At 37.7% G+C, this 27936-nt stretch overlaps 3 protein-coding genes across 3 annotated transcripts in view; all 3 read left to right on the top strand.

The window, feature by feature from the left end:
- Window positions 1-12242, top strand: part of LOC140142175 (uncharacterized) — a 56067-nt gene extending 43825 nt beyond the window's left edge. The window contains 7 exon segments of the mRNA XM_072164141.1: window positions 6283-6424; window positions 7623-7769; window positions 7918-8052; window positions 8853-9266; window positions 9782-10059; window positions 10061-10212; window positions 12229-12242. Coding sequence (XP_072020242.1) covers window positions 6283-6424; window positions 7623-7769; window positions 7918-8052; window positions 8853-9266; window positions 9782-10059; window positions 10061-10132 — 1188 coding nt within the window. The 3' untranslated portion in view covers window positions 10133-10212; window positions 12229-12242.
- Window positions 12243-16570: 4328 nt separating this feature from the next.
- Window positions 16571-20730, top strand: LOC140142528 (uncharacterized). Its single transcript, XM_072164521.1, has 6 exons — window positions 16571-16601; window positions 17223-17331; window positions 17937-18152; window positions 19073-19171; window positions 20024-20122; window positions 20555-20730. The coding sequence occupies exons 3-6, from the start codon at window positions 17949-17951 to the stop codon at window positions 20690-20692; spliced, it is 540 nt and encodes a 179-aa protein (XP_072020622.1). The 5' UTR covers window positions 16571-16601; window positions 17223-17331; window positions 17937-17948; the 3' UTR covers window positions 20693-20730.
- Window positions 20731-21873: 1143 nt separating this feature from the next.
- Window positions 21874-27936, top strand: part of LOC140142527 (uncharacterized) — a 28814-nt gene continuing 22751 nt past the window's right edge. Inside the window, exons 1-11 of the mRNA XM_072164520.1 lie at window positions 21874-21974; window positions 22586-22630; window positions 22980-23033; window positions 24343-24387; window positions 24797-24904; window positions 25125-25178; window positions 26053-26106; window positions 26640-26693; window positions 27025-27069; window positions 27237-27290; window positions 27816-27860. Of these exons, the coding sequence (XP_072020621.1) occupies window positions 21972-21974; window positions 22586-22630; window positions 22980-23033; window positions 24343-24387; window positions 24797-24904; window positions 25125-25178; window positions 26053-26106; window positions 26640-26693; window positions 27025-27069; window positions 27237-27290; window positions 27816-27860 (561 nt within the window). The 5' untranslated portion in view covers window positions 21874-21971. The remainder of the gene's footprint in view (window positions 21975-22585; window positions 22631-22979; window positions 23034-24342; window positions 24388-24796; window positions 24905-25124; window positions 25179-26052; window positions 26107-26639; window positions 26694-27024; window positions 27070-27236; window positions 27291-27815; window positions 27861-27936) is intronic.

Below are 27936 nucleotides of genomic sequence, written 5' to 3'. Positions count from 1 at the left end.
GTTGAAGAGTTGCTTTGAACTTTCAATTTTAAAGTTAAGTTGCATACAGTAATAAAACAAATTTGATCTCCACAATAACTTGACAGTTAATTACCTAATCCATGCATACGCCCCTATAGAAGATATGACTTAAACCTTCCACACAGGGAGTGTAGATTTCAAATGGGTTTACCTGAATGGGTGACTCCATTTGAAATCTACACCCCCTGTGTGGAAGATGACTGTTATGTCTTCCATATAAAGGGTGTATGGATTGCAACTTGAAAAGCATATTAACCTTCTGTCCCACAAGACAAATTTACTTTCTAATGAGCAGCAGTGGTTGTTCCACTACCCCCAGTCAGATCTCCTCCTCCAGCAAACACGCAAAATTACGAAAATTCCACTTTTACGGCAATCATGCTCAAATGTGTTGCTTTTGCAACTCCCCACTGAAATTCAATTTGCCCAATACCCCTCTGAAAAAATTCCTGGCACCACCACTGATGAGCCGAGTAGTTCCTCGAGGTTTTATGTAATTTTATTTGGTGTTGTAAACTTAAAATAATTCACTGACCTGCAATTCTTGTTTTTGTTTATTTCAAATTGATTGAATTGCAGGTGTCATTGTGACTGACTTGAATGGGACAAAGCGGATGGCGTCATCAACTACGGTCAACCGATCTGATCTCGACCTCAACGTAAACGCTGGCATCTCTGAGAACAGCCGTGACGTAGAAGGCGAAGGTCTCTGGCGATTTGGCATGTAACGGAAGTCGAAACGACATGGGTACCGGTGAAAAGAGAGGTTACGTCAGCCAGGTTCTGGATCCATTCGGTGCTGGAAAATCACTAGAAGGTGGAGTAGATTTAAGCTTCAATGACTTGGAAACGGAATTCAACATGTACGAGCTCGGCTGTTCAGATTTCAAATTCTTGTGCGTGGAATTCACCAAAGGATACGGAGCTAACCCCAACTTTGCTTTCAAAATCGAGAGCGGTGGTGATCGTGATCGTCAAGTGCAAACCTGAAGATTGTAAAGGTGAGACCTTCAACCTGCCTACATCCAACATGACACCGCAGTGTGCCGTAATTTTAAAAAAAGTCTAAAAAGTATAACAGGAGACTACTCACAGCACCAACTGCACACATGTTTTGAAAGCCTGTAGAATTCTGCACAGTCTCAGCACTAATTAGTCAGTGTGCCTTATACAAGTCCACTTGCTTCAAAAGGTGGCTCACTTAAGCCAAATCTGATAATATTATTATAATAATGCTGCTAATGATGCTATTTATTGTTGTGTAAAAACTAAAATGTAAATTATTCTGCATAGTGTGCCAAAAAACTAAACTACAAGTTTTACTGCATAGTGTGCTAAACCCTTAATTGCTTAGCCAAAATGATGGCTTATTCTAATTATCCCAAATTTGTTTACTACTCTGTAAATTATATATATTTTGCAATCAAATTGTGTAAATAATATTTGTCCTCTGCTGTTATGCTGTATATTATTAGTATATTCAGTTACACTTTTTTTTTTTTTTTTATTTATTGGTAAGTAGTGCCATGGTAACACAGATGGAAGCCATCTTGGTTTAAAAGGTTTGAAACTTGGAGCGTTGCTTTGATACAGTTCAGTTCAGTAATGTGTGCCGTATTAACAAATGTGTTAACGTTGTCAACCCAATGTAGAATAGACTTACTTGTTTACTGGCAACTGCTGAAAAAAAATACCCGAACCATTGGAATTAATTTTGAAATGATGAAATTTGTCATTGACATTTTGCAAACAATCACATATTTAAAAGCAGTTGCGTAAGGATAAATTTGTCGCCTGCATCGCATACTCAAAAGGCTGCCTTGTGTGATGTTATTATTATTGAAATCCAATTGTGATGAGATACACTGTAAAGTTAACTTTATATATATTGATTTTCAGGTATTATCACAATATTACAATCTCATGTCCATTAAAAAAGAAGAAGCGTGCTGTAAGATGAAATAACAATTTGAAATACAACAATAATATGAAAATCACACAAGGCAGCCTTTTAGATATCGATAGTATGTGATGCAGACGACAAATTTAAAACTAACTTCAAACACAAATTTTGTAATACCGAGTTGAATGTAAGTCAAAGAGGTCATATTGGAGAGGTCAGACCCCCACCCACCTTCTGGATATTGGCTATATTGGATTATCACTAATGGGGTCTAAAATACTTCCATCTGTAGTATTTTGAACAAAGGCATGGAGACTAGAATCCTCAAGTTGCAGAGATGCCACATTTCTGGAAATTTCCTACAGATTTCATTTGCCAATTTCAGGTATTATCTGGTGCTTTTTTGTGCAAAAAATATAGGGAAAAGTGCATTTTCAGGATTTGTCCACAGAAATTTGACAACACCCAAATGGCATCTCTGGAGTTGTTGTAATATGGAGAATGTTCAAAAGCTTGCACATTTGAATAGAATTTTTGGGACACATGACAGAATTTGAACCTGTGCGTTGTTTGCCTAATATTGATGAGTCGACACAAACTGAGCACTACCTGCCTATCTAACATTGCCCTCAGATTGGTCAATTACATGATATATTCATTTTAATCACCAATCAGATTAAAAGCGCTAAAAGTCAATTCGCCCCAATTTTGTGTGTGGTGAAATTACTTCTCAACAATGTTGCTGATTGGTCCAATTGATAATGAAAACTTCTTGACCATGAAAGGTGTTCTCACTGCTACCAGGAGTCCAGCCTCCTCAGATGTAACCTCTTTTGATGCAACCAGATTGCCAAATTAATGTAATCCACAGTCCCTTGTCTGTGAAAAGTGGTTATTTTGTTTCATTTAATGGCTGCTTCGAAAGTTTGATAGCATAGAAGTTAAAAAATATTATGTATTAGCAGAGAAAATGTAAAAAAAATGCGCACTTTTCATTACTCTACCAATCTTGCATATTTGTTAAATTTGATTCTGGCTTTTCTATGTTTAAGGTTAATTGAATTGAACAATGACCCAATAATCTTAGATGATATTTTCGTCAGCTGATGACACAGATCAGTAACTCTTCATCCAGCATATATAGATCAAAAACTTTAATTCTTAGTTAGGGAGGATGAGATTTGCGTACTCCAACACTCCCCCAAAAGCCAGTTTGATGCGTGTAGAAGTCATTGAAGTTAAAGAACTGTGTACTGTCAGATGAGATATATTCAGGTTGCCTATCTGCAATAAGCTGCCAGTTGTTATATTTGATATTTTGTACACTACAGAATGCAGAATGTTCACAGGGCAGCTGGTTGCAGATAGAACTAGTGCTTAGTGGAAAAAAAATTGACTTAAGCAGTTATTTTTTTCTAGTTCTGGCGCTTTCGTATCAAGGTCAAAGGTCATTGTTCTTTCTTAGCCATTGCCCCACAGCAGACTATTAATGCTGCTTTTTGCACTCTGTATAAGTCAGTGCAATTTTAAAACAAACTAAAAACATAACTGAAACCGGACGGGGTACATTTATTTTCAATATTTGGAAATGAAACCACAGAGATATACACTTGGTAGTTGAATTGATTTACATTCCAGTTGAAATCCATACATCCCTATAGAAGAAGATATGATCTTAATCTTCCACACAGGCAGTGTGGATTTTGAATGGAAGGTATTCCTAACTTCCATTTGAAGACTGTACATCCTCTGTGTGTGGAGATTGAAATGATCTTCCATACATCTAAGGATTTTGACTGGATTAGCTCAAATTTAGACCTTAGGATAACAATGGTAGTACCAGTACCAAATTTATTAAATTCCTGGTGGTGTTGGATTTCCGTTTGCTGTGATTAACTGCGTCAATAATAATTATTATTCTGATTACAAACTGCAAGTCTGTTTTAATATAAATGTGGAACATGGGCCTAAAAACCAAAAATGCAAAAACAGATCATGAACAAAAATGGCAAAGAACATTGCTAACTTATATGGTTAAACATGATTTAGGACATGGTGCATGAGGAAATCTGCACAAAAAGACAAAGGTCATGTTGCACAATGTATGGTAGAACGTAACTTTGGACATGGTGCATGAGGGAACATGCACAAAAATGATAAAGAGTCATGTTACAAGCGTATGGTAGACCATATGACTTTGGGTAAATTATGGTATGTGAGGAAAGGAAATATAGTAGATGGGGTCATGTTCCATGTAGAATTATTAGACAGTTGTCCACACCTTATTTTACCCGAAACTACTAGTACCCCATTTCAAGTGTCAATCACTGAGCAATATGCACTTCACATGCAGAGGTTATCCATTGGCCGATGGAATAGCCAAGTGATATGAATTACAAATTGCTTTTGTTTTGTACTCTGTTGTTGCTCTACGCATGAGTTTAAATCATAGATGACTAGTAGTCTTGATATCCTATCACCATCATTTTCTCACAAACATGGCTGGTTTCATCTTCGATATGGTGCAAAATACACTTTCAAGCCAAATTGATCTCGTTGAGTTATTGGGCTATTCCAGCTAAAAGTTGCATACCCCATATAGAAGACATGACCTTAGGTCACATCGTCCCTAGGGGGTGGATGTATTTCAACTGGAATACCCATTCATGAAAAATGATGCGATGTGGGGTTGGTGGAAGGCCTGTTGCATCGTAGTTGGTTGGTGTGTTGGATAGGATTCAGTGTTTCCTTGCATATCGAAAATGTGATTACAGATCGCTTAAAGATCATGTCAATGGTTTAGCTTACCTATAAAACCTCACAGAATACTAGTTAGTAGTTAATGATAGTGCTAAGTACTGCTAAATAGTATACTGGATCCTGGGGTTTCTTTACGGTAGTTTGACCTCAAATTCCTTCCCACAATGCAATATTCAGAAAGTGCTAACTGTACGCGCTGTTATAATACCCTGCACGTGGATCAGCAGAGGATTCAGTTCACAATACCGCTCAACATAGGTTGTTCCTTTTAGATAGCCAGTGATGGGTAATATTGGTCAAACTAACTACTGAAATAATAGAAACCTAGGACTAGGATCCACATATTTAGAATTTTGTAAATAATTTCATCCCAGTGGCATATGGGTTAAAGGGGTCAAAATAGATCCACATAATTTATTGGAAATTTTGTAAGAATTTCTTCCCAGTGGCATACATGTACCCCATTTCAAAGGGAATAATATTGCAAAGTCTACTATTGATGCCTTTGCCAGACAATGAACAAATTTGATTTTCATCTTGACATATTAAGCGAAGTTGTGGGTGTATACATGTCTAATGTTGATAAAGTTTTTAAAAAGGGGGGATAACTTTCCTGGCCAGACCATATGCCACTGCTTATTCCTTGTGCATTTAGCTTAGAAGCATGCTAGTCTCACATTCACATGGAACTGACTATCTTCCCCTGCTGGGGAATTCTGGTTTGGTTTTCAGGTGTATTTAGTGACCAGTACCGCTTTCTAGCCCAGAAAACATGATGTTAAATGAAGGTAACCTCAGCAACTACATGACGCTTTGACAGCAATGCTCAAACAACAGAAGCTAGTGGTCCAGTGGTTGGACTTCCGCAGTTGAGCATGGCTTTGTATGGCAGCGAATGCACCCAATGGAGAAGGTGAACAGTATGGAAGACAAGAACAGGTTAGTTAAGTTAGTTGACATTTTGTAGTATTGAAGGTGAAAATCTTGCACAGGCCAGTCTTCATGGCTCAACAAACCCTATTAGGGTACCAGCAAATCTTCAGTCAAGACCAAACTGACCATTCTGGACCCAGTCACTTGCAGCTGGAGTGACCATGGAACCAAAGTCTTTGTATATGGCAGCAGTATTGAGGATGAAAACTTGCATGAGGGGTTAGTCTTCATGGCTCAACAAACTCACATGGTACCAACCAGATCTTCAGTTGAGACCAAACTGACCAGTCACTAGGGAGGGAGCTTGAGAGACCATCTGGAAATTACACTTTGAGGATGTTAGCAAAGCAAATGTTACAGCGAGCCAGGACAGTTGCTTTCCCTATGTTTTTTTCATTCCCTTACTGTAGGTTCTATCCCCATACCATGCCAGTGTTCCTCTCGTGAGCCAGACAGTTGCTTTCCTATGTCTTTTCATTCCCTTACTGCAGGTTCTATCTACATATCATGCCAGCGTGCCTCTGCTTGAGCCAGGACAGTTGCTTACCTATGTCTTTCATTCCCTTTACTGCAGGTTCTATCCCCATACCATGCCAGCTGCCTTCTACGTGAGCCAGGGCAGTTGCTTAACTACGATGATGTTGCAACCAATTTTGATATGACAGGTCTTACATGCTTACAAGTCAAGCATATATGTAAACGAATTGAGGAGGAACCCACAAAGCTCTGTTGACTTTGAACTCACTGGAGTACCTGATGAGACCGTGTTGAAGGTATGCTTTGAAGCACCGGATGGTTCTTGTAAAGGTATAAGTATTTGTGTGACAAGGCGAAGCGCATACATATTTAAGCTAAGGATACGAGGGAGTATCAAAAGTTTTAGAAATCGCCCAGAAGTGAAAAAGAGCTTATATCAATGAAATTTTGTCAGTGCAATTACTGGTCCTTATGTACACTATGGTGCAAAATGGTCTCATAAGTATGTTTTACTTTTTTACAGGTGACGCTTAGATGCTAATAACCTGCTGCCCCAGTTACTCATGACAAACTGCAAGATTGAAAATTGAGGCAAGCAGCGTTTATTAAGATCCTGCATTTGAAGGGGTTGCAGTGCCTAGAAAATCGATGATGAAATGAAAGTTATCTTCGGTGGTGATTGTGATATTGTCACTGTTGCTTTTTGGAAAATGAATTTTTATTTCATCACAGATTTTTTTGGGCACTGTAACCCCTTAAAATGGAAACTTAATCATGGCGTACATGCCTCAATTTTCTCCATTTTGCTGGTTATCTTGCGGTTACATAGGCAGGTACTGACATCTAGCGCCTGTGAAAAAAGTAAACATTCTTATGAGACCATTTTTGCATCATAGTGTACATAAGGACCAGTGATTGCACTGACAAAATTTCATTGATATAGCTCTTTCACTTCTGGGCCATTTCTAAAACTTTTGATACCCCCCGTATGTGGAAACCACAGAAATGGATGAGGTGGCGCTCAGGGATATAAGTTTTCTGTATTTTTACAGAACTCAGGTTTTTTTGGAAGTCCAGATTTACGCAATTTGTTTATTTTCAGCCCATTTTGGGGCTTTTAAGCCCAAATTTGCGTATATGCTTTTCCCTCAATTTTCCTGTATTTTTACTTCAGGTTACTTATCCTGGGTGGCTCTTTTACCATACTTATATTTCAAATCAATCGCCATGGAGTATATTAAATATGCATGATTTTTAACACTTGTCGACATTGTGAGGATATAACCCATAACAATACTACATGAAATCAAAATATTCATTCCTTTTATGTGTTCATGCTGTAGAAGTGTCCTGCACAAGCAGTTAGTTCTGATTGTGTTCCTGGCAAAATGCATTCGTCCCAAATCTGCTCCCGTCAGAAGAAAGATGGTGGAAGGAAGAGAGATCTGATAGTCCTTAACTGTGGTATATGTAAAAACTCTGATTATTTTTGTCTGGAATTAATCATTTCGTAACTTTACCCTCTCAGGTGTTGTCATTACTGATATGAGCTGGGACATGGAAATCCAAGGGGATGTCAAGTCTGGTCAGGCAGAAACCCTGGCTATCAACATGGATGTCGACTCACTTGTAAACAGCGGCAGCGCGAGGGTGAAACCTTATGGAGAGTTGGCCTGTACGGCTCAAACAACCCTAAGGGTAGCGGGGGCAAAGAAATTGACTACCAACGACAGATCCTCAGTCAAGATCAATCAGGCCGATCACTCCGAGCCGAGAGACCATGCAAATTCCATTCATCGAGACCAAATTTGATATGACAAAAGTTGGCTGCGAGGAGGAATACCAGTACCTGTGCTTAGAATACACCAAAGGGCAGAGGGCTACCCCAGATTTCATGTTTGAAGTTCAAGAAGGTGGTGACCAGATAGTCAGGTGTAAAGCACAAGACTGTCGCAAAGGTAGGAGTTAGGAAAGTAAACGCCAGTGTTGCACCGGCCTTGGGCATGTTGTCCTAACTGAAGATAGGGATATAATCGCAGAATATCGGTGAGGGAGTGAGCACCGAAACACTGTAAAAATCTCGGAAGCAACGGCAAATTCTCTGTAAAATTGCATTGAAAGTGCCAGTTTACAAAGGTTTATGACTGATTTTTCAGGAGAAAACGAATTCTGAGATTAAGAAAGTAAAATCGGGACAGCTCGCCTTTTTTCGGCCCGCTTGGTTAAGACAAGGTGCCTTAAGCTTATAGCCTGGATAGGTAGAGAGTTGAATGTAAAATGAATAACGAGGGCTGTATCTTGCCATATTTATATACACATTTTGCTGCTCCGTGAAGGAGAGGGAGAGCTATCCTGGAAAAAAAGTTGGCTCACTTGTACTAAACAATTCAAATATGTGCCCATGTGACTCGAGTGAAACAATCATTCTATTTATGCAGAACCCCCCCCATATATTGCTCTTCCCACTCCCCATCTTTCAATGTATTGGGGTAAAGAACTGTGCCCTGATTGACTAGCATGCTGGGATCCTAGTGTAGGTACAAGTGTCCATACAGACGGACTATTAAATATATTGGGTCATCCTGCAAGGCATTTTAACACACCTATTATTCTCTTAACAAGAATGCAAAAATCTATTATTCAATGATATTAGACTGTCTGATATAGCGATTCAATGTGAGTGCCTTAAATTTAACAATTTATTCCTTTTCTCCCTCAATCTATGATAGGCGTGAAGCTGCGAGGCCTCGCTATTGACAACATGGCTTCAGGCGCAGGCCAACAACTGCTAGAAGGATCCAGAAACAACCACTTCTATTTGACCTCCAGGGTCTTGCTGCAGCTGGTAGTGGTGGAGCATCTGGCGCTGGTCTGTGGGGGATGAAAGTATGGGCCAGTACCAGGGAGGATTGCGAGGGTCCACGAATGAATGAGCAACAACGTGACACCCTGTCCAGATATCAAATAAACAAAGATGTACGACCTGGTGAAGACGTCAACTTTGGTGCAGTAGACATGAACTTTGACATGACTGGTCTGACCTGTGATGAAGCCAGATACATGTGTGTTGAATTGGAAAAAGGACCAAGACCTCGACCAAACTTTGAGCTGGAAGCTGTACCAAGCAACGATGTATTAAAGAAATCATTCCGACCACGATTGCTCAGGTATGGTTGGTAGATTCAAAAATGTATACATCCATCCAAGGCTAATGAAGTGAAGTGTTTTTTGGTTGTCCAAAATGCTCAAAAATACCTTATTCTACAAAATCAGGGTGTCCGCTTCCTATTCACTACATCCAAGGTAATGAAGTGAAGTGTCTTTAGGGTGTCCAAAATGGTCCAAAATACCTTAATCTACAAAATCAGGGTGTCCGCTTCCTATTCACTACATTATAAAAATCAGAATTTTTGGGTGTCCAAATTGAAAACAAAGCGCCAAAATGACACCTGGACACCCCTCTGGCTAATGCCTTGAACTATGTGTGGTCTCAAAGATATCGCATCAAAACCTATGAATAGACATGACAGCATCACCTGCAGAATCTCAAGTATATACTTCTGTTAACCCACCTCTTCTTTACATCTTCATAGTTTCATTTGTGTGATATATATTGGTAACACCAACTAGAGCATTTTGGTGGTGGAGTCATATGACCATTTGTGAATGTTTTGATTAAATATACAGGTGTCGAGATTGCACGTACTGGAATGGATGTAGATGACAACACTGTACCTTTGGACGGCAGACCTATCCGATTTGATACCACCGTAGCTACCAGTTCTACTGGAGCCGACGCCCGTGGTAGCAATATGTGGAACTTGGAAACATTCCTGTCATCAAACCCCGATGGTCAAGGCTCACGAAACCTTCTTGATCGCCAAGTTCTCACTCAAACCGATGCCAGCCGGGATTTGACAGCTGGTAGTCAGATTCGATTCGCCAATCTTCAAGCACAGGTCTACAAAAGAGGATGACATCAACTGTGAAGAAATAACATATCTATGTGTAGAGTTATCACAACAGCGCAGCTGCTAGCCCTCAGTTTACTATGTCAGCTCAGGGTGACTCCCAGAGCAATTATGTTGATTGTAAAAAGTTGAAATGTCAAAAACCACGTAAGTAGCTTCCTCCCACCCTACTATCAAATGTTTTCGGCAATAACACTTTTTTTTTTTTACAAAAATGTATTTTATTTCAAAAGTCAAAAACATTTTATGAATATCCATTCAAGTAAATGCATGTTGATTTATTTTTAATCGGATTTGTATGAAGTTAAACCCTAATTTTAATCTGTATTAAAAAATATCAAAGAATATGTTATGTATTCTGTGAATTAATTATCTACCAAAAAACTTCTCTGCTCTTATTACTACCGAATACCCATTGGTTTTGATTGTTGGAACTGGGCATACTCACTTTTGACCATATTTTTGCTTCCACAAAAAAGCACAAAAACCACCTGATGGGGCATGATTAGAGATAAATAATAACTTGTATTTCAGTTGGTCAATCTGATGGATGTATAACTTTATCAACCAATGGGAAATGCTTTTATTAAATTAAAGACAGGGTTGGAGAAAAGGGTAATGTGAATTTTATTGAAACTTAATTTTGGATACAGAATATTAACATTTAAAAAAAAAAAAAGGCAGGTTCAGGAAAAAGGTTAAATTTATTGAAACTTGGGGTTTGGATACAGAATATTGATGATTTGAGAAAGGCAGGGTAGAAGAAAAAGGTATTTATGAATTTTATCGAAATCATAGGTTTTGGATACAGAATATTAACAATTTGAGAAAGGGCAGGGTTAAAGAAAACGGTTAAATATGTGAAATTTTATTCAGCTTTGCATACAGAATATTACAAAGTTTTTAAATACATGTTGATTATTTATAACTTGCTAACTCCTTTTGTTATTTCTGCTTTTCTATCAGCTGTCTTCGAGGCTGGAGTACTATTGCTGGTCTTCTTGCTTTAGCTATCCTTTTTAAAGTGAATTTTATATTGGCAAGATTTTCTTCCCGATTTGATAAATTTATCAATTAAGCAATTGTTTTTCACTTCCTATGGTTTTCATCAAGTGAATTTGACACAAATGGGCATTGCCAGAACACCCAAAATATCAATTTTTCACAAGACTGGCAATGTTTTGCTAGCAACAATCACAGTTTTTGAATCACAAATTAGTGTGCAATGGCCTGAAATTATTATTTTTACTTTTTCTTTGTTTTACTGAAACTTTTTCAGTTTTGCACTTGCCATTTCTATTTTCTGTTTATCTCTACTCCATGGGCTATTCCAGATGAAATCCTCACCCCTTATGGAATGCATGACCTTAATCTCCCACACAGGGGGGATGTATATTACGAATGGAGTCACCCACACGGGTAATCCCATTTGAAATTTACACTCCCTGTGTTGAAGATTAAGGTTATGTCTTTCATAGGGGGTATGCAGATTTTAAATGAAATAGCCCAAATAGAAAAAACACTCATCTCCAGTGACTTGGTTCATCCTTTGATATCTCCAATATGTTGTGAAGGAGAAGTTATGAACTTAGTCACTAGAGATGAGCTGGCTTGCATGATTTACTAACATTAACATCTTGCTCGCTTCTTATTAACCCCTAACATAGACATTACGTTAATGTATTCATACAAGGCACAAACTCTCAGGCTATGACTAAACAAAATGTGCCGATTGTATTTCCAAGAAAAACCAAAATTACTTTATATCAAGTGACAAGCAGTTTGCCACTAAAACTTTGAAACTATCAAGACAAAATAATTATTGTTGAAATCATTTTTATCATGAAATTAAAAAAAAGAAAGAAAAACCGACTAAATATTAGTCAAAAGATACTGTGACTCTGATTAGTTCAAGGCTTGAAGTTTGCTCCTTTATGAGTACATGCTATCAACATTAATGACGAACACTTTTCTGACATTTGTTTCAGGATATCTGTTTTCTTGAATGCCGAGCAGCACCAACACATTTAAGCTAATTTTTTGTCTTCGAGTTTAACGCAACAAATTTTTATCATTGCCAGCTAATAATAATTTTTGTACTTTTTGTTTTTTCTTTCTTCTGTTACCTCGTAACCTGTTATTTTCATCGTTGAACCTGAGCAGCACCAGAACCAGTAAGTTCCGATTGCATTAGGTTGAAAATAAACCCCTAAGCACTACCTGCCCATGTAACATTGCCTCTGATTGACATCTTCATTTTAATCACCAATCAGAATGGAGCATTGCAAAAAATTCACCAAAATTTGTTTGCGTTGAGAAATTATTCTAACAATGTTGCTGATTGGTCCAACTGAAATGAAAACTTCTTTTTGTCCAATAGGCAGGTAGTTCTCATGGGGTTAACAAGTCATAAATCTTGTTGCCATTAATCCAAAATCTGATTCATTTTATCGCTGTTGCTTTTTAAAGCTGTAATATACAATTTCTATCCAATTTTAATTTTGTTATTCTTTGTTGAAAATTATGAAATAATATTAGTAAGAACTGGCAGGAAAGGTTTCTGATCATTTTATGGCAACATAGTGAGATTATGATTGAAACCCACCTACATAATAGCTGCCCAATTGCGATGTTCTAAGGTGGATTCAATAATTTGCTGTCGCCGTACATTAGTAACCATTTGTTACTGCTCCAAGCCTGTGCTCGTACACCTGTTCCGAATGTTGATATGCCATAGGCTTTGCGTGTGATCATTTCGATCAGTGGTTCGTAGTAAAGAAAGCGTGATCCGTGGACCTAGCAACAGTTTATATATTCTTACATGAACTACTTACAGCGTAATTGTTATTTGAGTTATTCAGTTGAAATCCATACACCCCTATGGAAGATATGCCCTTAATCTCCTACACAGGAGTGTGAATTTCAAATGGGGTTGCCTGAATGGGCTTACTCCATTTGAAATTGATACCCCTGTGTGGGTTATTAAGGGCATGTCTTCCTTATGGGGGTGTATGGACTTCAACTGGAATAACATTGATTTGATTTATTGCTTCATTTGATAATGAAGGCCACATTAATATTTGCCTGATGCCATCTATGTTTTTAGCCTATCCCCATGGCAGTTTTCAAGCAGTAGTAACATTTTGTGCGGCATTTCTTATATTTAGAGAGGAGCAAAGGGTCAGAAAGGAGAACCAGGCGAACCATTAAGATTTGATGTAAGTTTATTCTGTGTTATGCCGATACAAGTATTATTATATTGTAGTTAATCATTTGTACCGATATACGTCTTTGGTTTAGGAACCTGACCCGAAAGGTATCAAGGGTGAGCCTGGCTCATTGCCCAGATTCGAAGTGAGTATTTATCTTTTGTTTCCAATATGGAGGATGCAAGATTCACCGCTTTTCATCTTGCTCTTGCATCCAGAAACTTAAGCGCCCTCTCTCATCTTGATTTGCCAGTGTTACATCATGCCAAAGCTCCTCAACATCTTGCTCTGCTCTGTCAATTATTTCTAGCAATCAATGATACTGGCTTTGTATTCTACAGGCCATCATCTTTCTAAGCAAATGTCTCAGTAGATAACCAACTTTCAAAAATCACAGCTGAAACATTGCTTGGTGCAGATAATGAGTAACTGTACCTAGGACATTGAAAGATTAGTATGCAAGCATACAAGAGTTAAAGATACTATTGATACTTGTGGGCCATTGCAGTTAAAATCAATATGCCCCTATGGAATACACGAGCTTAATCTTATACCCAGGGTGTGTGAATTTAAAATCAAGTTATCTGAATATGGGGTTACCTGAATGGGCGACTTCATTTGAAATCTTAAGATAATCTACACACCCCTTTGTGAGAGATTAAGGTCATGTCTTCCGTAAGTGGTGTATGGATTTCAACTGGATTAAAGCCTAAATAGTTTCATTTCATGGGTGGGGGATGAGAAAGATACATATTCGCATCAACTTTGGTGTTGAAGTTTAAAATACCAAAATTTTAACAAACACTTGCTACAACTGCTACATGCAATACCACCCATGGAAATCAAGCAAAAGTTTGCAAGTTGGTTGGAAAAGATGCATGTGGCCTTCCATAGTCGCTAAATTGTATTATTTTGCCCTGTGATGTCAAAGGTCAACTCATCTATACAACAATCATGCAATTGAACAATATTCTTTCTAAGCACTGAATCATACTATTATTATCATTTGCTGCATAATTATTAAAGGAGCTGTAAATTCTTTCAGCTGTATAAGCATCATTATTTAAGTTCCTTATCATCATTCAGCAAACATTTTCCCTACCATCTCTGCTTCGCTTCATCATGCAATGTAAAATCATATTAAGATGACTTAGCTCTAAGCTATATTTCATAAGCCATATTTTATTTTGTTCTTAACCAAGTATCATGCGCATAAAGGATCATGCATTAAGCCTTTTTTTTCCCTGTTCTAAACCAAGTTTCTTGGTCAAGAGTCATGCATAAGCTTTCTTTTTCTTTGTATAACCAAAGTGTATTGGTTAAAATTCATGCATATGCCTTCTTTTACCTTGTTCTAAAACAGATATTAAGTGCATTGCTATACTGAAAAGCTATTTCATTTCCCTAATTGCCAATGACAACCATTTGTGATTATTTTATTTTGATAATCCAGCAATTCTTTTGCAATTCATTGTAAAACTGTAAAATTTGCAGACCGTATTTCATTTAACAAATCAAGGCTTCTAGCAAAATGAAGTCGTTTTCCTGCAATCTTGCCACAAGCAACCCTTTTGACTACCCATGCTGGGATGACCAAGCTGCCATTCTTCATCTTATCATGCAAAATTTCAAATTTTGAAATTATTACTAATGTGCATCTGTTTCTATCTTGCACACATTCACTCAAAAAGTTATAAACCCTGTGGATCGTATCATCTGGGTTACTAATCAAAATATAGCTTCTAGATCTCAATTAAGCAATTTAAGTTTAATTCCTATTCTTACCCTGGGGTGATGGGGTGGGGCACTCATCTTTGGAAGTAACGGATGTGCGGATAGCAGTTCAAAACCAGCGGTTTTTCGTGAGAGCGTAGACGCCTAAAAAGGGGTCTTTTCGTGAGAAGTCCTCCAAAATGGGAGTCTTTTGGCAAGACTGAAGAAAATCTTACCAAAAAAGGAGGTCTTTCTGTGAGACTGAGAAAAAGTTTGGGTCAAAATAATATAAACATTAATACAAAAATTTGCAAAAATTCATCAAAATTTGACATTTCTTTGAAAAATGTCAAAATTTGAAATGTTTGAAAAATTTGAAGAAAATAATGAAAAAACCAGCTCATTTGGTGAGAATGAAATTCTTGGAAGAGGAGTTGAAAAAAGGGCAATGTGGCCGCACATCCCGGTCATCCATTTTTTAGTGCCTCCCCAGGGTTCGCTCCATTACCTTGGATGCTGAAAGTTTGGTTTAGAGTACCCATGGGGTTAAGTGATCATAAGAGGTCTTTTGCACCATTTCATAACTGACTACCATGAAATTTGTTTTCCTTCACCAATAGGATTTCCCACCAGGCGCAAGAGGACCAGCCGGCACACCAGGACCTGCGGTAAGTGCACTGCTGTTAAGATTATTTAAAATATCCAATAGTATAATAGTTCCATCAGGGATTGAATTCTGATCTTGAATGAATTACTCGTCTTTATTATAAGATGATTTTGTGAGGTGCATAATCAAGAACCAATTCTTGAGTTTCCTGCTTGCACCCTAAACCCAACCCATGGTTTTTTGTTATTGGAAGGAAAGAAGGAAACGAAAAGGAGAGAATGAGAATGATGAAGGTTCTTGGTACCAATGGGAATCAACCTTGAACCCCTCAAGCATGCCAAGCACAAGATCACCGACTGGTAGCCTTTGAGGCAGTGACTCCTTGCATGCACATGACTTGGGTGATAAGGTCAATTGTCTCTAAAAAATACCAGAGGTAATCAGTAAGTGATCCCACGCTCAATATGTGAATAACATTGTATTGTTTAATTTTTCAGGGCGGTAGAGGTCCAAACGGATACAAGGGACCACCAGGAAGCCGAGGACCTAAAGTAAGTAGCCTCATATGTAGTGACTCAGTTCAGTAATGTCCATTCAACAAGCAGAGTTCAAAATATGACCTGGAGATAGCAGTACTACTCTGGACAGAGAAAAAAATCACCCTGAACTTAATTAAAAATATTGTTCTGTTTTAACAGCCCAAACTTATCCTTGTAGACCCAAGTGATAAAAAAGTTTAAAAATATGATATCTTTCATTTTAGTGTCATTGTTGACCATTTTAAATTTAATAAGGCCAAATATACTGTTAAATTGTTAATAAGGCCAAATATACTGTTAAATTGTTGAAATAAGAAGTTTAACAGGCAACTTGCGATCCAGGATGCATAGAGTGATTAATAAATAAATGTGATTTGATTGTCACAATAGGGTCCACCAGGACGTGACGGAAAGAATGGTTTACCAGGACAAGTTGGCGTATCAGGAAGACCGGGCCCAATGGGAGATGTAAGTCTAGAATTGATTCAATTGCTGTACCAAATTACTTTTATTTTAAACTATCGTATCGTTTATAAAATGTTGTAGAAGGAAAATATTTAACATCCTAAGATCTTACTTGTTTTATTTTCTAAAGCATCAACTATTCTTTTAATTTTTCCAATTAACAAGTATTTTCTAAAGCAGCAACTATTCTTTTAATTTTTCCAATTAATTCAAAATCTTATTTTACCTTGATAACAATTTTCAGAATTAACAATTTTTATAAGTTCAGAATTTACAATTTTTATAAGTTTAGAATTGACAATTTTTATAAGTTCAGAATTGACAATTTTTATAAGTTCAGAATTGAAGTTCAGAATTAAAGTCACAACTGGATGGCTAGATATTTGTGAGCCTTTAAATTATTTTGAAAATAAATTGCCTTTGTTTTGTTTTTTTTTTCTAAATCAGACTTGTTTTTAATTCAATAATATGCAGATTTGAAATATGTGATATAATTCAACAGAAAATGAAGTTATTATGAAGCACATAAATAATCTGCAGACTTACATTTTATCATGCCGCTTATGTCGGACCAAATAGAATTGTACATTTTCTTAATTCAATCTTATGTGATCTAATGTATAGGTCATCATGGCACCACAAAGAAGTAAAGGACCACAAATTAGACCACAGCCACAATTACAGTTAGGGACCACCAGGAGCACCAGGTCACCCAGGTGCAACAGGAGCAGCAGTAAGTATATGCATACATACCATAGTGTCTGTAACCAGGGGCACCATGTCACCCAGGTGCAACAGGATAGTAGTAGGTGCATAATGCATACATGTCGTAGTGTCTGTAACCAGGGGCACCATGTCACCCAGGTGCAACAGGATAGTAGGTACATAATGCATACATGATGTAGTATCTGTAACCAGGGGCACCATGTCACCCAGGTGCAACGAGAACAGTAGTTGGTACATAATGCTTACATCGAGCTTAGTTTTGTTTTGTTTAGCCAAGGTGGTCATGCAAAAAGCATATTATTGGTAAATATTAAATACCACAAAATCTCATTTTAATGCAACAAAGTGTGGAAGTCTCAAGTGGAATAAGTTTTGTGCACTCAATTTTGTGCCAGCTAGCAAATACCAGCTTGGTCACATGACGACGATGGCATAGAAATTTCTGCACTTTAGGTCACATTTTAATTGAAAAACTTAACAGGCATTTATAAGAATGGCATCTATTACAGACAATGCCAAGCAGAGAAGATATTTCCCTTCCCAGAATCCTTTGCAACATGCTATATCACCATTAGCTGACATGATGTTCATGTAATTTTCTTGTCAATATAGGGTCTTTATGGTATGAGAGGACCACCTGGAGATGCTGGTCGTCAAGGAGGTCCAGGCATGCCTGGTGGCCCAGGACCAACTGGCACACCCGGAGAAGATGGTAACAATGGCAGGAACGGTAACCGAGGTCTACCAGGACCATCAGGACAGAACGGCGCAAGAGGTCCATCTGGAAGACCAGGAAGATCAGGATCTGCTGGAATGAAAGGACACAGAGTAAGATGATTTTATAGAAGCTCAAAAGAAATTCATCCCTATCAAATAACCTCGTCCCCAATGACTGGCAGGCACGGTTCATTTTGCCTCCATTAACTAGACTTAAACAGCCTATTCAGTGATCCCAGCAAGTCCCATAAGCTTTTGGACCCCTGATGTTGCCACACCACAGCATTGAAGTGGACAATAGCGATGTTCACTATTGATGAGCACATCAGGAATTAAACTATAAATAAATATTTTAAAATTATTGACTTTATTGTATACGACAAAGATGGAGATAGCTCTTGAAGAGGTATATAGATTACATTGGCTTGTAAATCACAAGTGAACAGTCGGTCTGGGGACATCAACCCCCTCCCATCCCCAAGGGGGGTATTAGGATTGTAATGGACAGATAATCTGCACCACTTATGAATGAAAATAATCAACTGATGCAGTTAGTTCATGGTAAATAAGGGCAATGATAAGCCTATCTCTAATATATTTAATGACTAGTTTTTTGTCGAGACACATTGTGAAAATTGCTTTGTCGCCAATATTGTCTGTTGACAACAGCCCTACCAGTAGATACTAGTTGAAGTCCTTTTAATGCTGGACATATTGGATGGCCTAGTTGAAAGTTATCCCATATTTGCAAGACTGAGCATGCCTTCAAAGTGAAATAAACCTACTGGTGCTACAGTGCTACTATCTGGCCATGGTCTGCAGCAATGTCTGCTGTTTTCTGGGAGACGATATTTTCCAATGTGGGTTGATCCTATACCTTTCTTCCCATCTTGGTGATTGGCTCAGCAAGTCATGATAGCCATGATAATAGCCAATCAGCAGATAGTACTCACGGGGTTAACTGTAGGAATTGGTCCTTTACCCCTTAACATTTCAAGTAACATATCTATATGATCATTGCTTTGTAACAGGGAGGCCGTGGTTCAAACGGTGCTCGTGGTGATAGAGGTGCACGAGGAGAAAGTGGTAACCGAGGTAATCCAGGAGCAGAAGGAGCACTTGGCCTTAGGGTAAGGATAAGTGCTTATGTTAAATGTCATCATGAGTTAAATAATAATAAGTGGGAAGAAAACGAACCAATGTATAGCAACTTGACGTGGGGAAACGAGTAACAATCAGACTAGATGAGTAAGATTTGATCTTTCCCTAGAGAAGTCCTTTTCAGAGGGCTGAGCTTTTGGAACTCCAGCGAGTGCCATCTGGAGTAACTGAAGAATCAGACTAGATCATTATGCAGAGGGGGACAACAAACAACACATGTAGGCACAGAAGTAGGTTAAGTTCAAAAGCCAAATAAAGTCCCGCAGAAGTGTTAAATCTGCAAAAACAACATGGACCGGATCAATGGGAATATGAAAGTGCACTGAACCAAGTGATGAAAAATCGCTGTGATAAACCAAACAACAAATGTAGGCACACAAATGGGCAAAGATCAATGGCGTGAAATTGCAAATGCCAGAGCCCACAGAAGAACTGTCAGGAAAACAGTATCAAAGTATATTGGAACAGTTGATGAAAATCACTGTGCACATAAGCAGACGAACTAAATAGACAGATAAAACAACCTATGTTTCAGGCATATAAACTGCTCTTCTTCAAATCAAACAGCCGAAAACTACATGCTGTAGTTAAATTGGAATTTGTTGTCTTGTCGCCTGCAGTCGAAATATGTGGGTTAAAACAATCTATCTGTAGTTATAACGATCTATAATTGGTAAAGATATTAATAGAACAAAGCTGTACAATCCTTTTATAGAAAATTTTCATACTAGGTTAAAATTCTGTGCAGTTTGTATAACCTATGTTGAATACTGTCAACACTGAAATGTTTGTCCCGATTTGCTGCTTCATTTTTTATTCAGGGCCCAGCTGGAATTGTAGGAGAGTCTGGAAACCGAGGTCCTCGTGGTATTACTGGAGAGAGGGGAGCAGTAGGAAGCACAGGAGATATGGGTCCAGTAGTAAGTAAAACATCAATGATTATCAAATATAACGGACATTTATAAATGTATTTATACCAAGCTTCATTGACTTTGAATTGGATTCAGGTCAATACACGTCTCTGTTTGAGATATGGGTCCAGGAGTACATAAATGATCATCAAAAATAATGATAGTTTTTGCAAAATTTCAAGGAAATTGCCTAAAAGGTACGGTGTTTCGCTGAGAATTTGAAATTGGACCCATACCAATTTTTCCAGAAATTTGGAACCATCAAAACTTTCGGCCAAGTTAAATATAAATTGTCTTGGTTTATTTCCAAAATTTAAGCTACAGTAAGGCAAAATTGGGCTTTCTTATCAAAATTGTTAATTTTTTTTATCATTGACATCTTTTATTCTTCTGAATTGTATTAACAACACGTTTTAAAGCTTTGATCAATCTTTCATCAAGGGTGCACAAGGAAGCCAAGGACCAGTGGGAGCAACAGGATTCAATGGAGCCAAGGTAAGCTGTCGTTACTATTTATTTGTTGGTAACATTTGCTACGGCAGCTTCTATAAGCTGTTGTTTTACATTTGCTGCAAGTAGGCTAATCTATTTTAAAATCCACATCCCCCTGTGGAAGATAACGCTATTTAACTAGTCCTCCACAGATTGAGTATGATATAGAAAAGACAAAAATCTTCAAATACTCTAGATAAAAATCTTCAAATACTCTCGTTATGAAGATATAGGCACAGTTCTTTAACCCCAATACATTTGCACATTCATTGAATGACCTTTGAAAATTTGGGTACAAAAACTCATACTCCAACTCAAGGTCAAATTTTGCACTTGTTTATTGAGGTTATTGAACTCTGCCATTGGGATGAGGCAATTGTGGTCCATAGTGAAGGGGAGTATGGGTTGAACAAAAATAAAGCCCTAGCCAATTCCATTTGAATAACATTGCCTCTACAAGCATTATGTTGAACAAAATGCAAATTAATGCAGGTGCCCTCTGCACAAAATACTAGTATAACTTAATTTGGACTATCAACAGATAGTACAGTGTCAAGCATTTATTAGTAATTGATTCGCTGAAAGACCAAATCAAATAATGTTGTAATTGTGGAGGATTCTGCATTAATTCTCTCGCTCTCTTTTAATTAAAACTTATTAGGAGGCATAATTATATATTGGTTGTCTCCAGTCATTCGACATCTACCAGGATACTCGGTAAAGTTGCCGAAAAGCAATATCTTGACTGAGAATACAATACTGAAGTTTGTCATCATACACTGATCAAAAATACATCGGATAAGAACAGAAGGCTAAAGCTATTAAACTTACAGAAACGGAATGTGCTGCTTATGTATTGAAGCCCCTCCAGAGCAGTTCTTCTGGGGTGAACCAAACCTGCCTGGTTATCAAATTAATCGGGGACAAGTGTATCTCTGAATTACGGTGCTAATTGATGTGTTAATGTTATGCATCAATTAGCACCTGTCAAATTCAGAGATAACCTTATCACTTATTAATTTGATAACCAGGCAGGTTTGGTTCACCCCAGAAAAACTGCTCTGGCGGGGGCTTCCTCTCTAAAACTAGATTTAATTTTATACTGATTTAGTGTGCAGGAAGAAGCTGATCATTTGTATGTTTGTTTGAGTAGCCATGATGCATAATATCAGATTTTAAGATTTTGAGAATTTGTTTTACGGGTGATACTGGTTCTCCACTGTAGATGTTGTGGAACATTGTGCTAATATTTTGTCTCTTGTGTTTTTTTAGGGTGATGCCGACAAGGCGGAGATCAGGGAGAGAATGGTGTTCAGGGTGAAACAGGAGAGAGTGGTTCACGCGATCCCCAGGACAAGCTGGAGCAATGGTAATTATGATCGAAATTCAAAAAATATAAAATAATTTCCTACTCCTAGAGACATCGTATTTTTTTTAATGAATTAAAAAAACATCTTTACCAAAGAATTTTTTTGTTATCATGTTGCCTAAAAATGTGGGTCAAAAACCCAAAACATTGTTTGGGATTTTCTGCAAATTAAAGCATTTTTGCCCAAAGTTTACCTCGCAAATGGATTCGTAGAGCCATTCTAAATATATGTATACTTTTATAAAATGTAGCCCAACAATTGAGCAGTTGTGAGGTCCAGTTTCTGTAATTCTTTTTTCCAATCCAGCTGACCCATTATTAATTTTGCATCATTTTAATAAAAAAAAAATTAAGCAATTCATAGTTTGTGAGAAATAAGAAAAGTTAAACACATATTTGCACCAATAAATGTTACTTGTATATTTCAATTGAAAGCATAACTGAATGTTTTCTGTCGATGATGCTCGCCTTGTTGGACACATGTTGCCAGGGATATTAGTCCATACCCAGGGGTGTATCTAGGGCCATCTTTCTTAAATAAACAATTTTTCATGGCATTACACATTTATCCATCTAAATAATGCAATTTTCAACTTTGTTTCCTACAACAGGGTATCGCAGGAACACCAGGCTCTGCTGGAGCGCTTGGAGACAATGTGAGTTCGCTATTACATCTTCTTGACTTTTTTTCAAGTTTAACTGGCCAATGCATGAGCGATGCTTGATCAACATGAAGTAATAGAAGACTAGGCCTGTAAAAAAAAGATCCATAAATATTATTGTGAAATTAGCAGTCTAATCAAGTAGACATTTTGCTATTTTAAAAATCGTCGGCAGTCTTAATTTAGAAATTGTTAGCTCTTAGTGTCTGCAGTCTGCAGAATTTGGAGGTGCAATTTTGTTGCAACTTCAAATTCAATTTTCATCACAGAATTTTGGAGAATCGCGTTATTTTAAATACATGGCATTGATCATGATTATGTTGTTGTTGTTTATTTGATACAGGGTCCAGTTGGAGCACCAGGATCACAAGGTTTGCCAGGACGACGAGGCTCAGCTGTAAGTACTGAAAATTCTTACCTAAACTAAATCACAAGCAAGTTCATTATGATTGCACCCTCTAGGGTCCCTGGGAACAACTTAAGGATATTTAGGCATGGATCACTTCACTGGTATATAATTAGGCTTATCAGGGACATCCTGAATTGGAAGATGTCCCGCTTGATTGATAAAATATGCAAATATTCACCCGAAGTGTATGATTACAAATACACCAAGATGTGTGTGGTAGGGTGTTTGTGAGCACTTGTGGATATGATGATGTGTGTTGTAATTATGCTATAATTGCTTAATGGTGTTCAGCATTGATTGCATATTTGTTCTCCCAAATTGAGGTCACAAACAGGACTAGTAATATCAGGTGTAGAGGACAATAACTCGGATGAAATCCATTCCATGTGTGTCATTGTGAAGTTAGTTTGTGTACTGCACTTGATTGGTGTTGTCAAATTAACCATTCCCAATTTCAAAGACGCAAGGGGCGGGTGTGGAGGAGGGGTAATACATGTGCGCCGATGGCCCGATACCAGAATGTCAAGCATCTGATGCTGAAATAGACAAGCAAAACACAAGCATCTTGCCAAACATTGAGGTTGGTAAAACATTCTAAGACACCATAGAAAAGCTGCAGTACTCAGTAGTGGGTTTACAGCAAATATATAGCTTGATATTTGTAAAATGGCTGCTTATTCTGTCGGTCCGTGCCACGTCACTTCCGGTTGATGATGCGACTCACGGTCGAGTGAAAACATTCGATTTTTGTTGATGATTTCTGTCATTGGTGTTATGTAAATTTCGATCGCAAATAGTCAGTGGAATCAAACAACCGCTTCTAAGTCTTCAGAGTGGAAGAAACTTACTTGATTTACGCTTATATACTGACAAACTTAAAATTAAATTCAATGGTCGAGTGTCATTTTTCCGAAATTGAGGGTCACTCCAGCAACATCGCTATGTAGCCTCCTTCACAGCCGGTTTCTGTTGTTCACAACAAACCGTGAGCCACATGCAGTTTGGGCCCGAGCCTAGAGATACCCCGGATGTCCGATCCACAGAATATGGAATAAATACTTCATCTCTTGTTAGTCTACCTATATAAGCAGAAATGAGCCATCCTGTTGGAATCAATACACCCTATGGAAGCCATGACCTTCATATTCCACAAGGATAAAAGGTTGTGTCTTCCAGGGGTGTATGGATCTCAACTGGAATACTTGACAGCTGGCATATTCCCAATCTAGACCAATTTGATCATTGAATATCTGCTCAGTTAATTTCTAACTTTATGCTTGTTTTATATTAATTGCAGGGCCCCGCAGGTTCAGCAGGTTCACGAGGTGATGGCGGTGATCAGGTAGGTATTATGGTCTAAAAATGTTGCTAGTAGATATATATATGTATCTTTTTATCTATCTAGATAACAAACAAAATAAATAAGCATATAGAACAAAATCTGAATATAAAGTAAAAACATCTGTTGTGCAAATTAGTTAAAATGTAGTGTGGTGAAAGTTTTGTGATGGAAGTAGTATTAAATTAGGGGTCCATTTTACTTAACTTTACACTAATATGTCACTGAATTTTACGTTGAATTTTAATATCTCATATTGACTGATGTCCTGCTAGAACACAGCAGATAGGCCACTCTCTCTATTTATAAACTTTACAAAGCTTCAAGTCTAGTTGGAGTGAAAGAGTGAGTATCTAGTTTTAGTACATCAACATTTTGTTAATCAAGTGCATTGTTTGATCAATTTTAACAGGGTATTCCAGGACGTCAAGGTCAATCAGGTCTATCAGGAGCACGAGGACAACGTGGAGAGTCTGGTGGCCAAGGAGCAGTAGGAAGGCGCGGAGGTGATGGAGACGCGGTAAGATTATTTGTGTTTGTTTATATAGAAATCGGTCTTTGTGACGGATTTATTTAGATTGGATTAGCATATAAGAAAGGGGTTTCATAAAAAGATGAACAGTTTGCTCTCATGCAGGACAGGTTGGGTTTAGGAACAGCTAGCCCTACAGTTTAACTGAATTTAATACAATGCCTGGTGTATGTATAAAATAACATTTTCCTCACCTTTTATATTTTAGGGAGAAACTGGTTTACCAGGATCTTCAGGACCAAGAGGATCTGCAGGAGAGAGGGTAAGTAACATTGATGAGCTTTCATTGTACAGGGTAGACCCTTCATCAGGGCAAGGAACTGCTATCCTACAGGCCCTGTAGGTCCATAATTAAGCTTTCATTGTACAGGGTATCCCCTTCATCAGTGCGAAGTACTGCTATCCTGTGGGCCCTGTAGATCCTAGAAAGTGTTCTCATTTTAAAATGTCATGTTTGGATCAATAGGATTTAAAAAAAATTGTCTTAGGAACATTTTGCAAACCTTTTTCCTCGCCTCAATTCTTCAGGACTATAATTGAGGTATAACCAGTATAAGGGGGAACCCATCCAGGCATCCATTATCTGTGTGGCCTGTCCAAAGTCATGTTCTATGTTTCTCTAAATGATCTCTGACTGAAGTATGTTGTAACATAAGATTACAAGTTAATCTTGACCTCATTTGTTACAATTCAACCATTTAGGTATAGGTCATGTTCCAACTTAAACTGAACGGACTGTAATTCTCAACATATTTGTTTAATAAGTGCATTCCTCAGTAGAAAACCTGCCTATAAAAAACACATAAATGTTGGTCTTTTTACCCTGTTTTTGTGACTCCGTTTTGGAGCATCTTGGCCAGATTTTATGGGATAATTCCTGTGTTTTCCCAGCCTCTCTGCCATATTTTTTAAGTCCAATCATTGAACACCCCATGTCAAAATCAAGAAAGACTCCTTTCCTTTAAAATTAGGAGGGGTCAAAATATTCCACAGGCTTCTCATTTCCTCCCTGCTACACTACTGACTCCAGTTTTGTTTGTCCTGAATGAGTCGGTGCTAAGGCAGACACAAGCTTCACCTGTTAAAACTCTAATAATATAAATGATTGATACTATTTTCTTGTTTTGTTCAAACAGGGATTAGGAGGTCCTCCAGGCAGACCAGGACAAATGGGACAAGCAGGACAGAGGGTAAGTACAACTATAGCAACCTCTTGAGTAAACTCCAAATATCCTAAGCATCGAGAATCTTGCGATTTCGCCTCGATTCAACTCTTGAACTACTTATATTTGAGATAAGAGCAGTTGCATCTCTCAATTTCTTGCTAAGTATATTGATATATTTTATGTATAATGTGTACCACATTTTGAATGCTATGAATACTGGGCTGTTCCAGTTCAAATTCTTACACCTTCTGTGAAATTGAGTCGCCCATTCAGATAACCCCATTTAAAATTCACACACCCTTTGTGGATTCACAGAGTGATTACAAACAAGTTAACTTTCTTTTATATCACTTAAACAAAATATGATTGGTTACTGAGATGATAATAGTATCTAATCAACCAATCAGGGTCTCTGTAAGAAAGGCTCAAGTACCTTAAAGCTCTATTTTGATTGGTTATTGAGATGATAATATCATCTAATTAACCAATCACTGTCTCTGTAGTATACTGCAGAAGTGAATGAATTCAAAGTAATGTCATCTCTTACTGATTTTCAGGGTAACAATGGTGAACAAGGACCCTCTGGAGCAGCAGGACCAGAAGGTGATGATGTAAGTAAAAACTTGTCAAGTATAAAGAAAATGTCAAAAAGTTGCTACTTAAAATATATTTTCAACATTAATTTGCGTGGTTTTATGCGCTCCACACAGCTAACGTGAAAATAAAAATGTGCAAATATGTGTATATAATGGATGGGTGGATGTACAAAATCTCAAAATCATGAATTTGAAAACGAGCTAAGTAGTTCAAAATCAGCAAACCGTGAAAATTACGTAGGGGAAAATGTTAACACTTAGACAGTATGGCATTGTCAAATGAGTTGCAGCAAAACATTCCATTATTTCAAAATATTCCTATTAATTGTTTTTTCATTTCTTGCAGGGTTCACCAGGATCTACAGGACCACCAGGAATGCCAGGAGATAGGGTAAGTTTATGTTTCATTTTCTATATATTTGTTGTTTTTTCTTCAAATTGGTGGCCAGCCAATTAATTACACAAACATCAAATTTGATTTATATAAGTAGGCCTATATCATATTATTTTATGGATTTTATTATTGATTATTGATGATTTTATGAATTGCTCTTTCAGGGTTCACCAGGTCCCGATGGCGGCTCAGGAAGTGATGGCAAACCAGGCCCAACAGTAAGTACACTGCTGAAAACACATATAAAAGCATTTATCCAACAAGATAAGCACTTGTTAAAAAGGACAAACCAAACATTTGGCCGAGGAATTTGTAAAATATTTTTAAAAAAATTTATAAGGAGGAGAAAATGACCTCAAAGCCATCACTTGAAAGAAAAAAATGTTTCAAGTACATATGTACAACCAAAGGTCCCCCCAAGTACACCCAAATGTCTCCCCAAGTACACCCAAATGTCCCCAAAGTACACCCAAATGTCTCCCAATTACATCCAAATGTCTCCTAAGAACACCCAAAAGTCTCCCCAATTACACCCAAAAATGTAACAAAAACGCCCAAAGTCTCCAAAGTACACCCAAATGTCTCCCCAAGTACACCTAATATGTCACAAAAGCACCCAAAAGTCTACTAAGTACACTCAAATCTCCCCAAGTACACCCAAATGTCACCCCAAGTACACCCAAAAGTCTCAATCACACCCAAATCGTCCTCACAAATACACCCATTTCTCAATTAATTTCTAGGGAGCTGCAGGAAGTGAAGGACGTCCAGGACCACCTGGCAATGCAGTAAGTCTCATTTGAGTTATTCTAATAAAAAAAAAAAAAAAAACAATAGTTGCGATAATAATTAATTTGGTGATTC

This window comes from Amphiura filiformis, chromosome 20 (assembly GCF_039555335.1).
Source record: "Amphiura filiformis chromosome 20, Afil_fr2py, whole genome shotgun sequence".
NCBI lineage: Eukaryota > Metazoa > Echinodermata > Ophiuroidea > Amphilepidida > Amphiuridae > Amphiura > Amphiura filiformis.
This window is presented reverse-complemented; position numbering and strand designations above follow the sequence as displayed.

Coding starts and splice junctions, on each gene's coding strand:
- LOC140142528 (XM_072164521.1), top strand. CDS start 17,949: ATGAGAGGACCACCTGGAGATGCTGGTCGTCAAGGAGGTCCAGGCATG. Junction 18,153..19,072: donor CTGGAATGAAAGGACACAGA/GTAAGATGATTT, acceptor GCTTTGTAACAG/GGAGGCCGTGGTTCAAACGG. Junction 20,123..20,554: donor CAGGAGATATGGGTCCAGTA/GTAAGTAAAACA, acceptor TCTTTCATCAAG/GGTGCACAAGGAAGCCAAGG.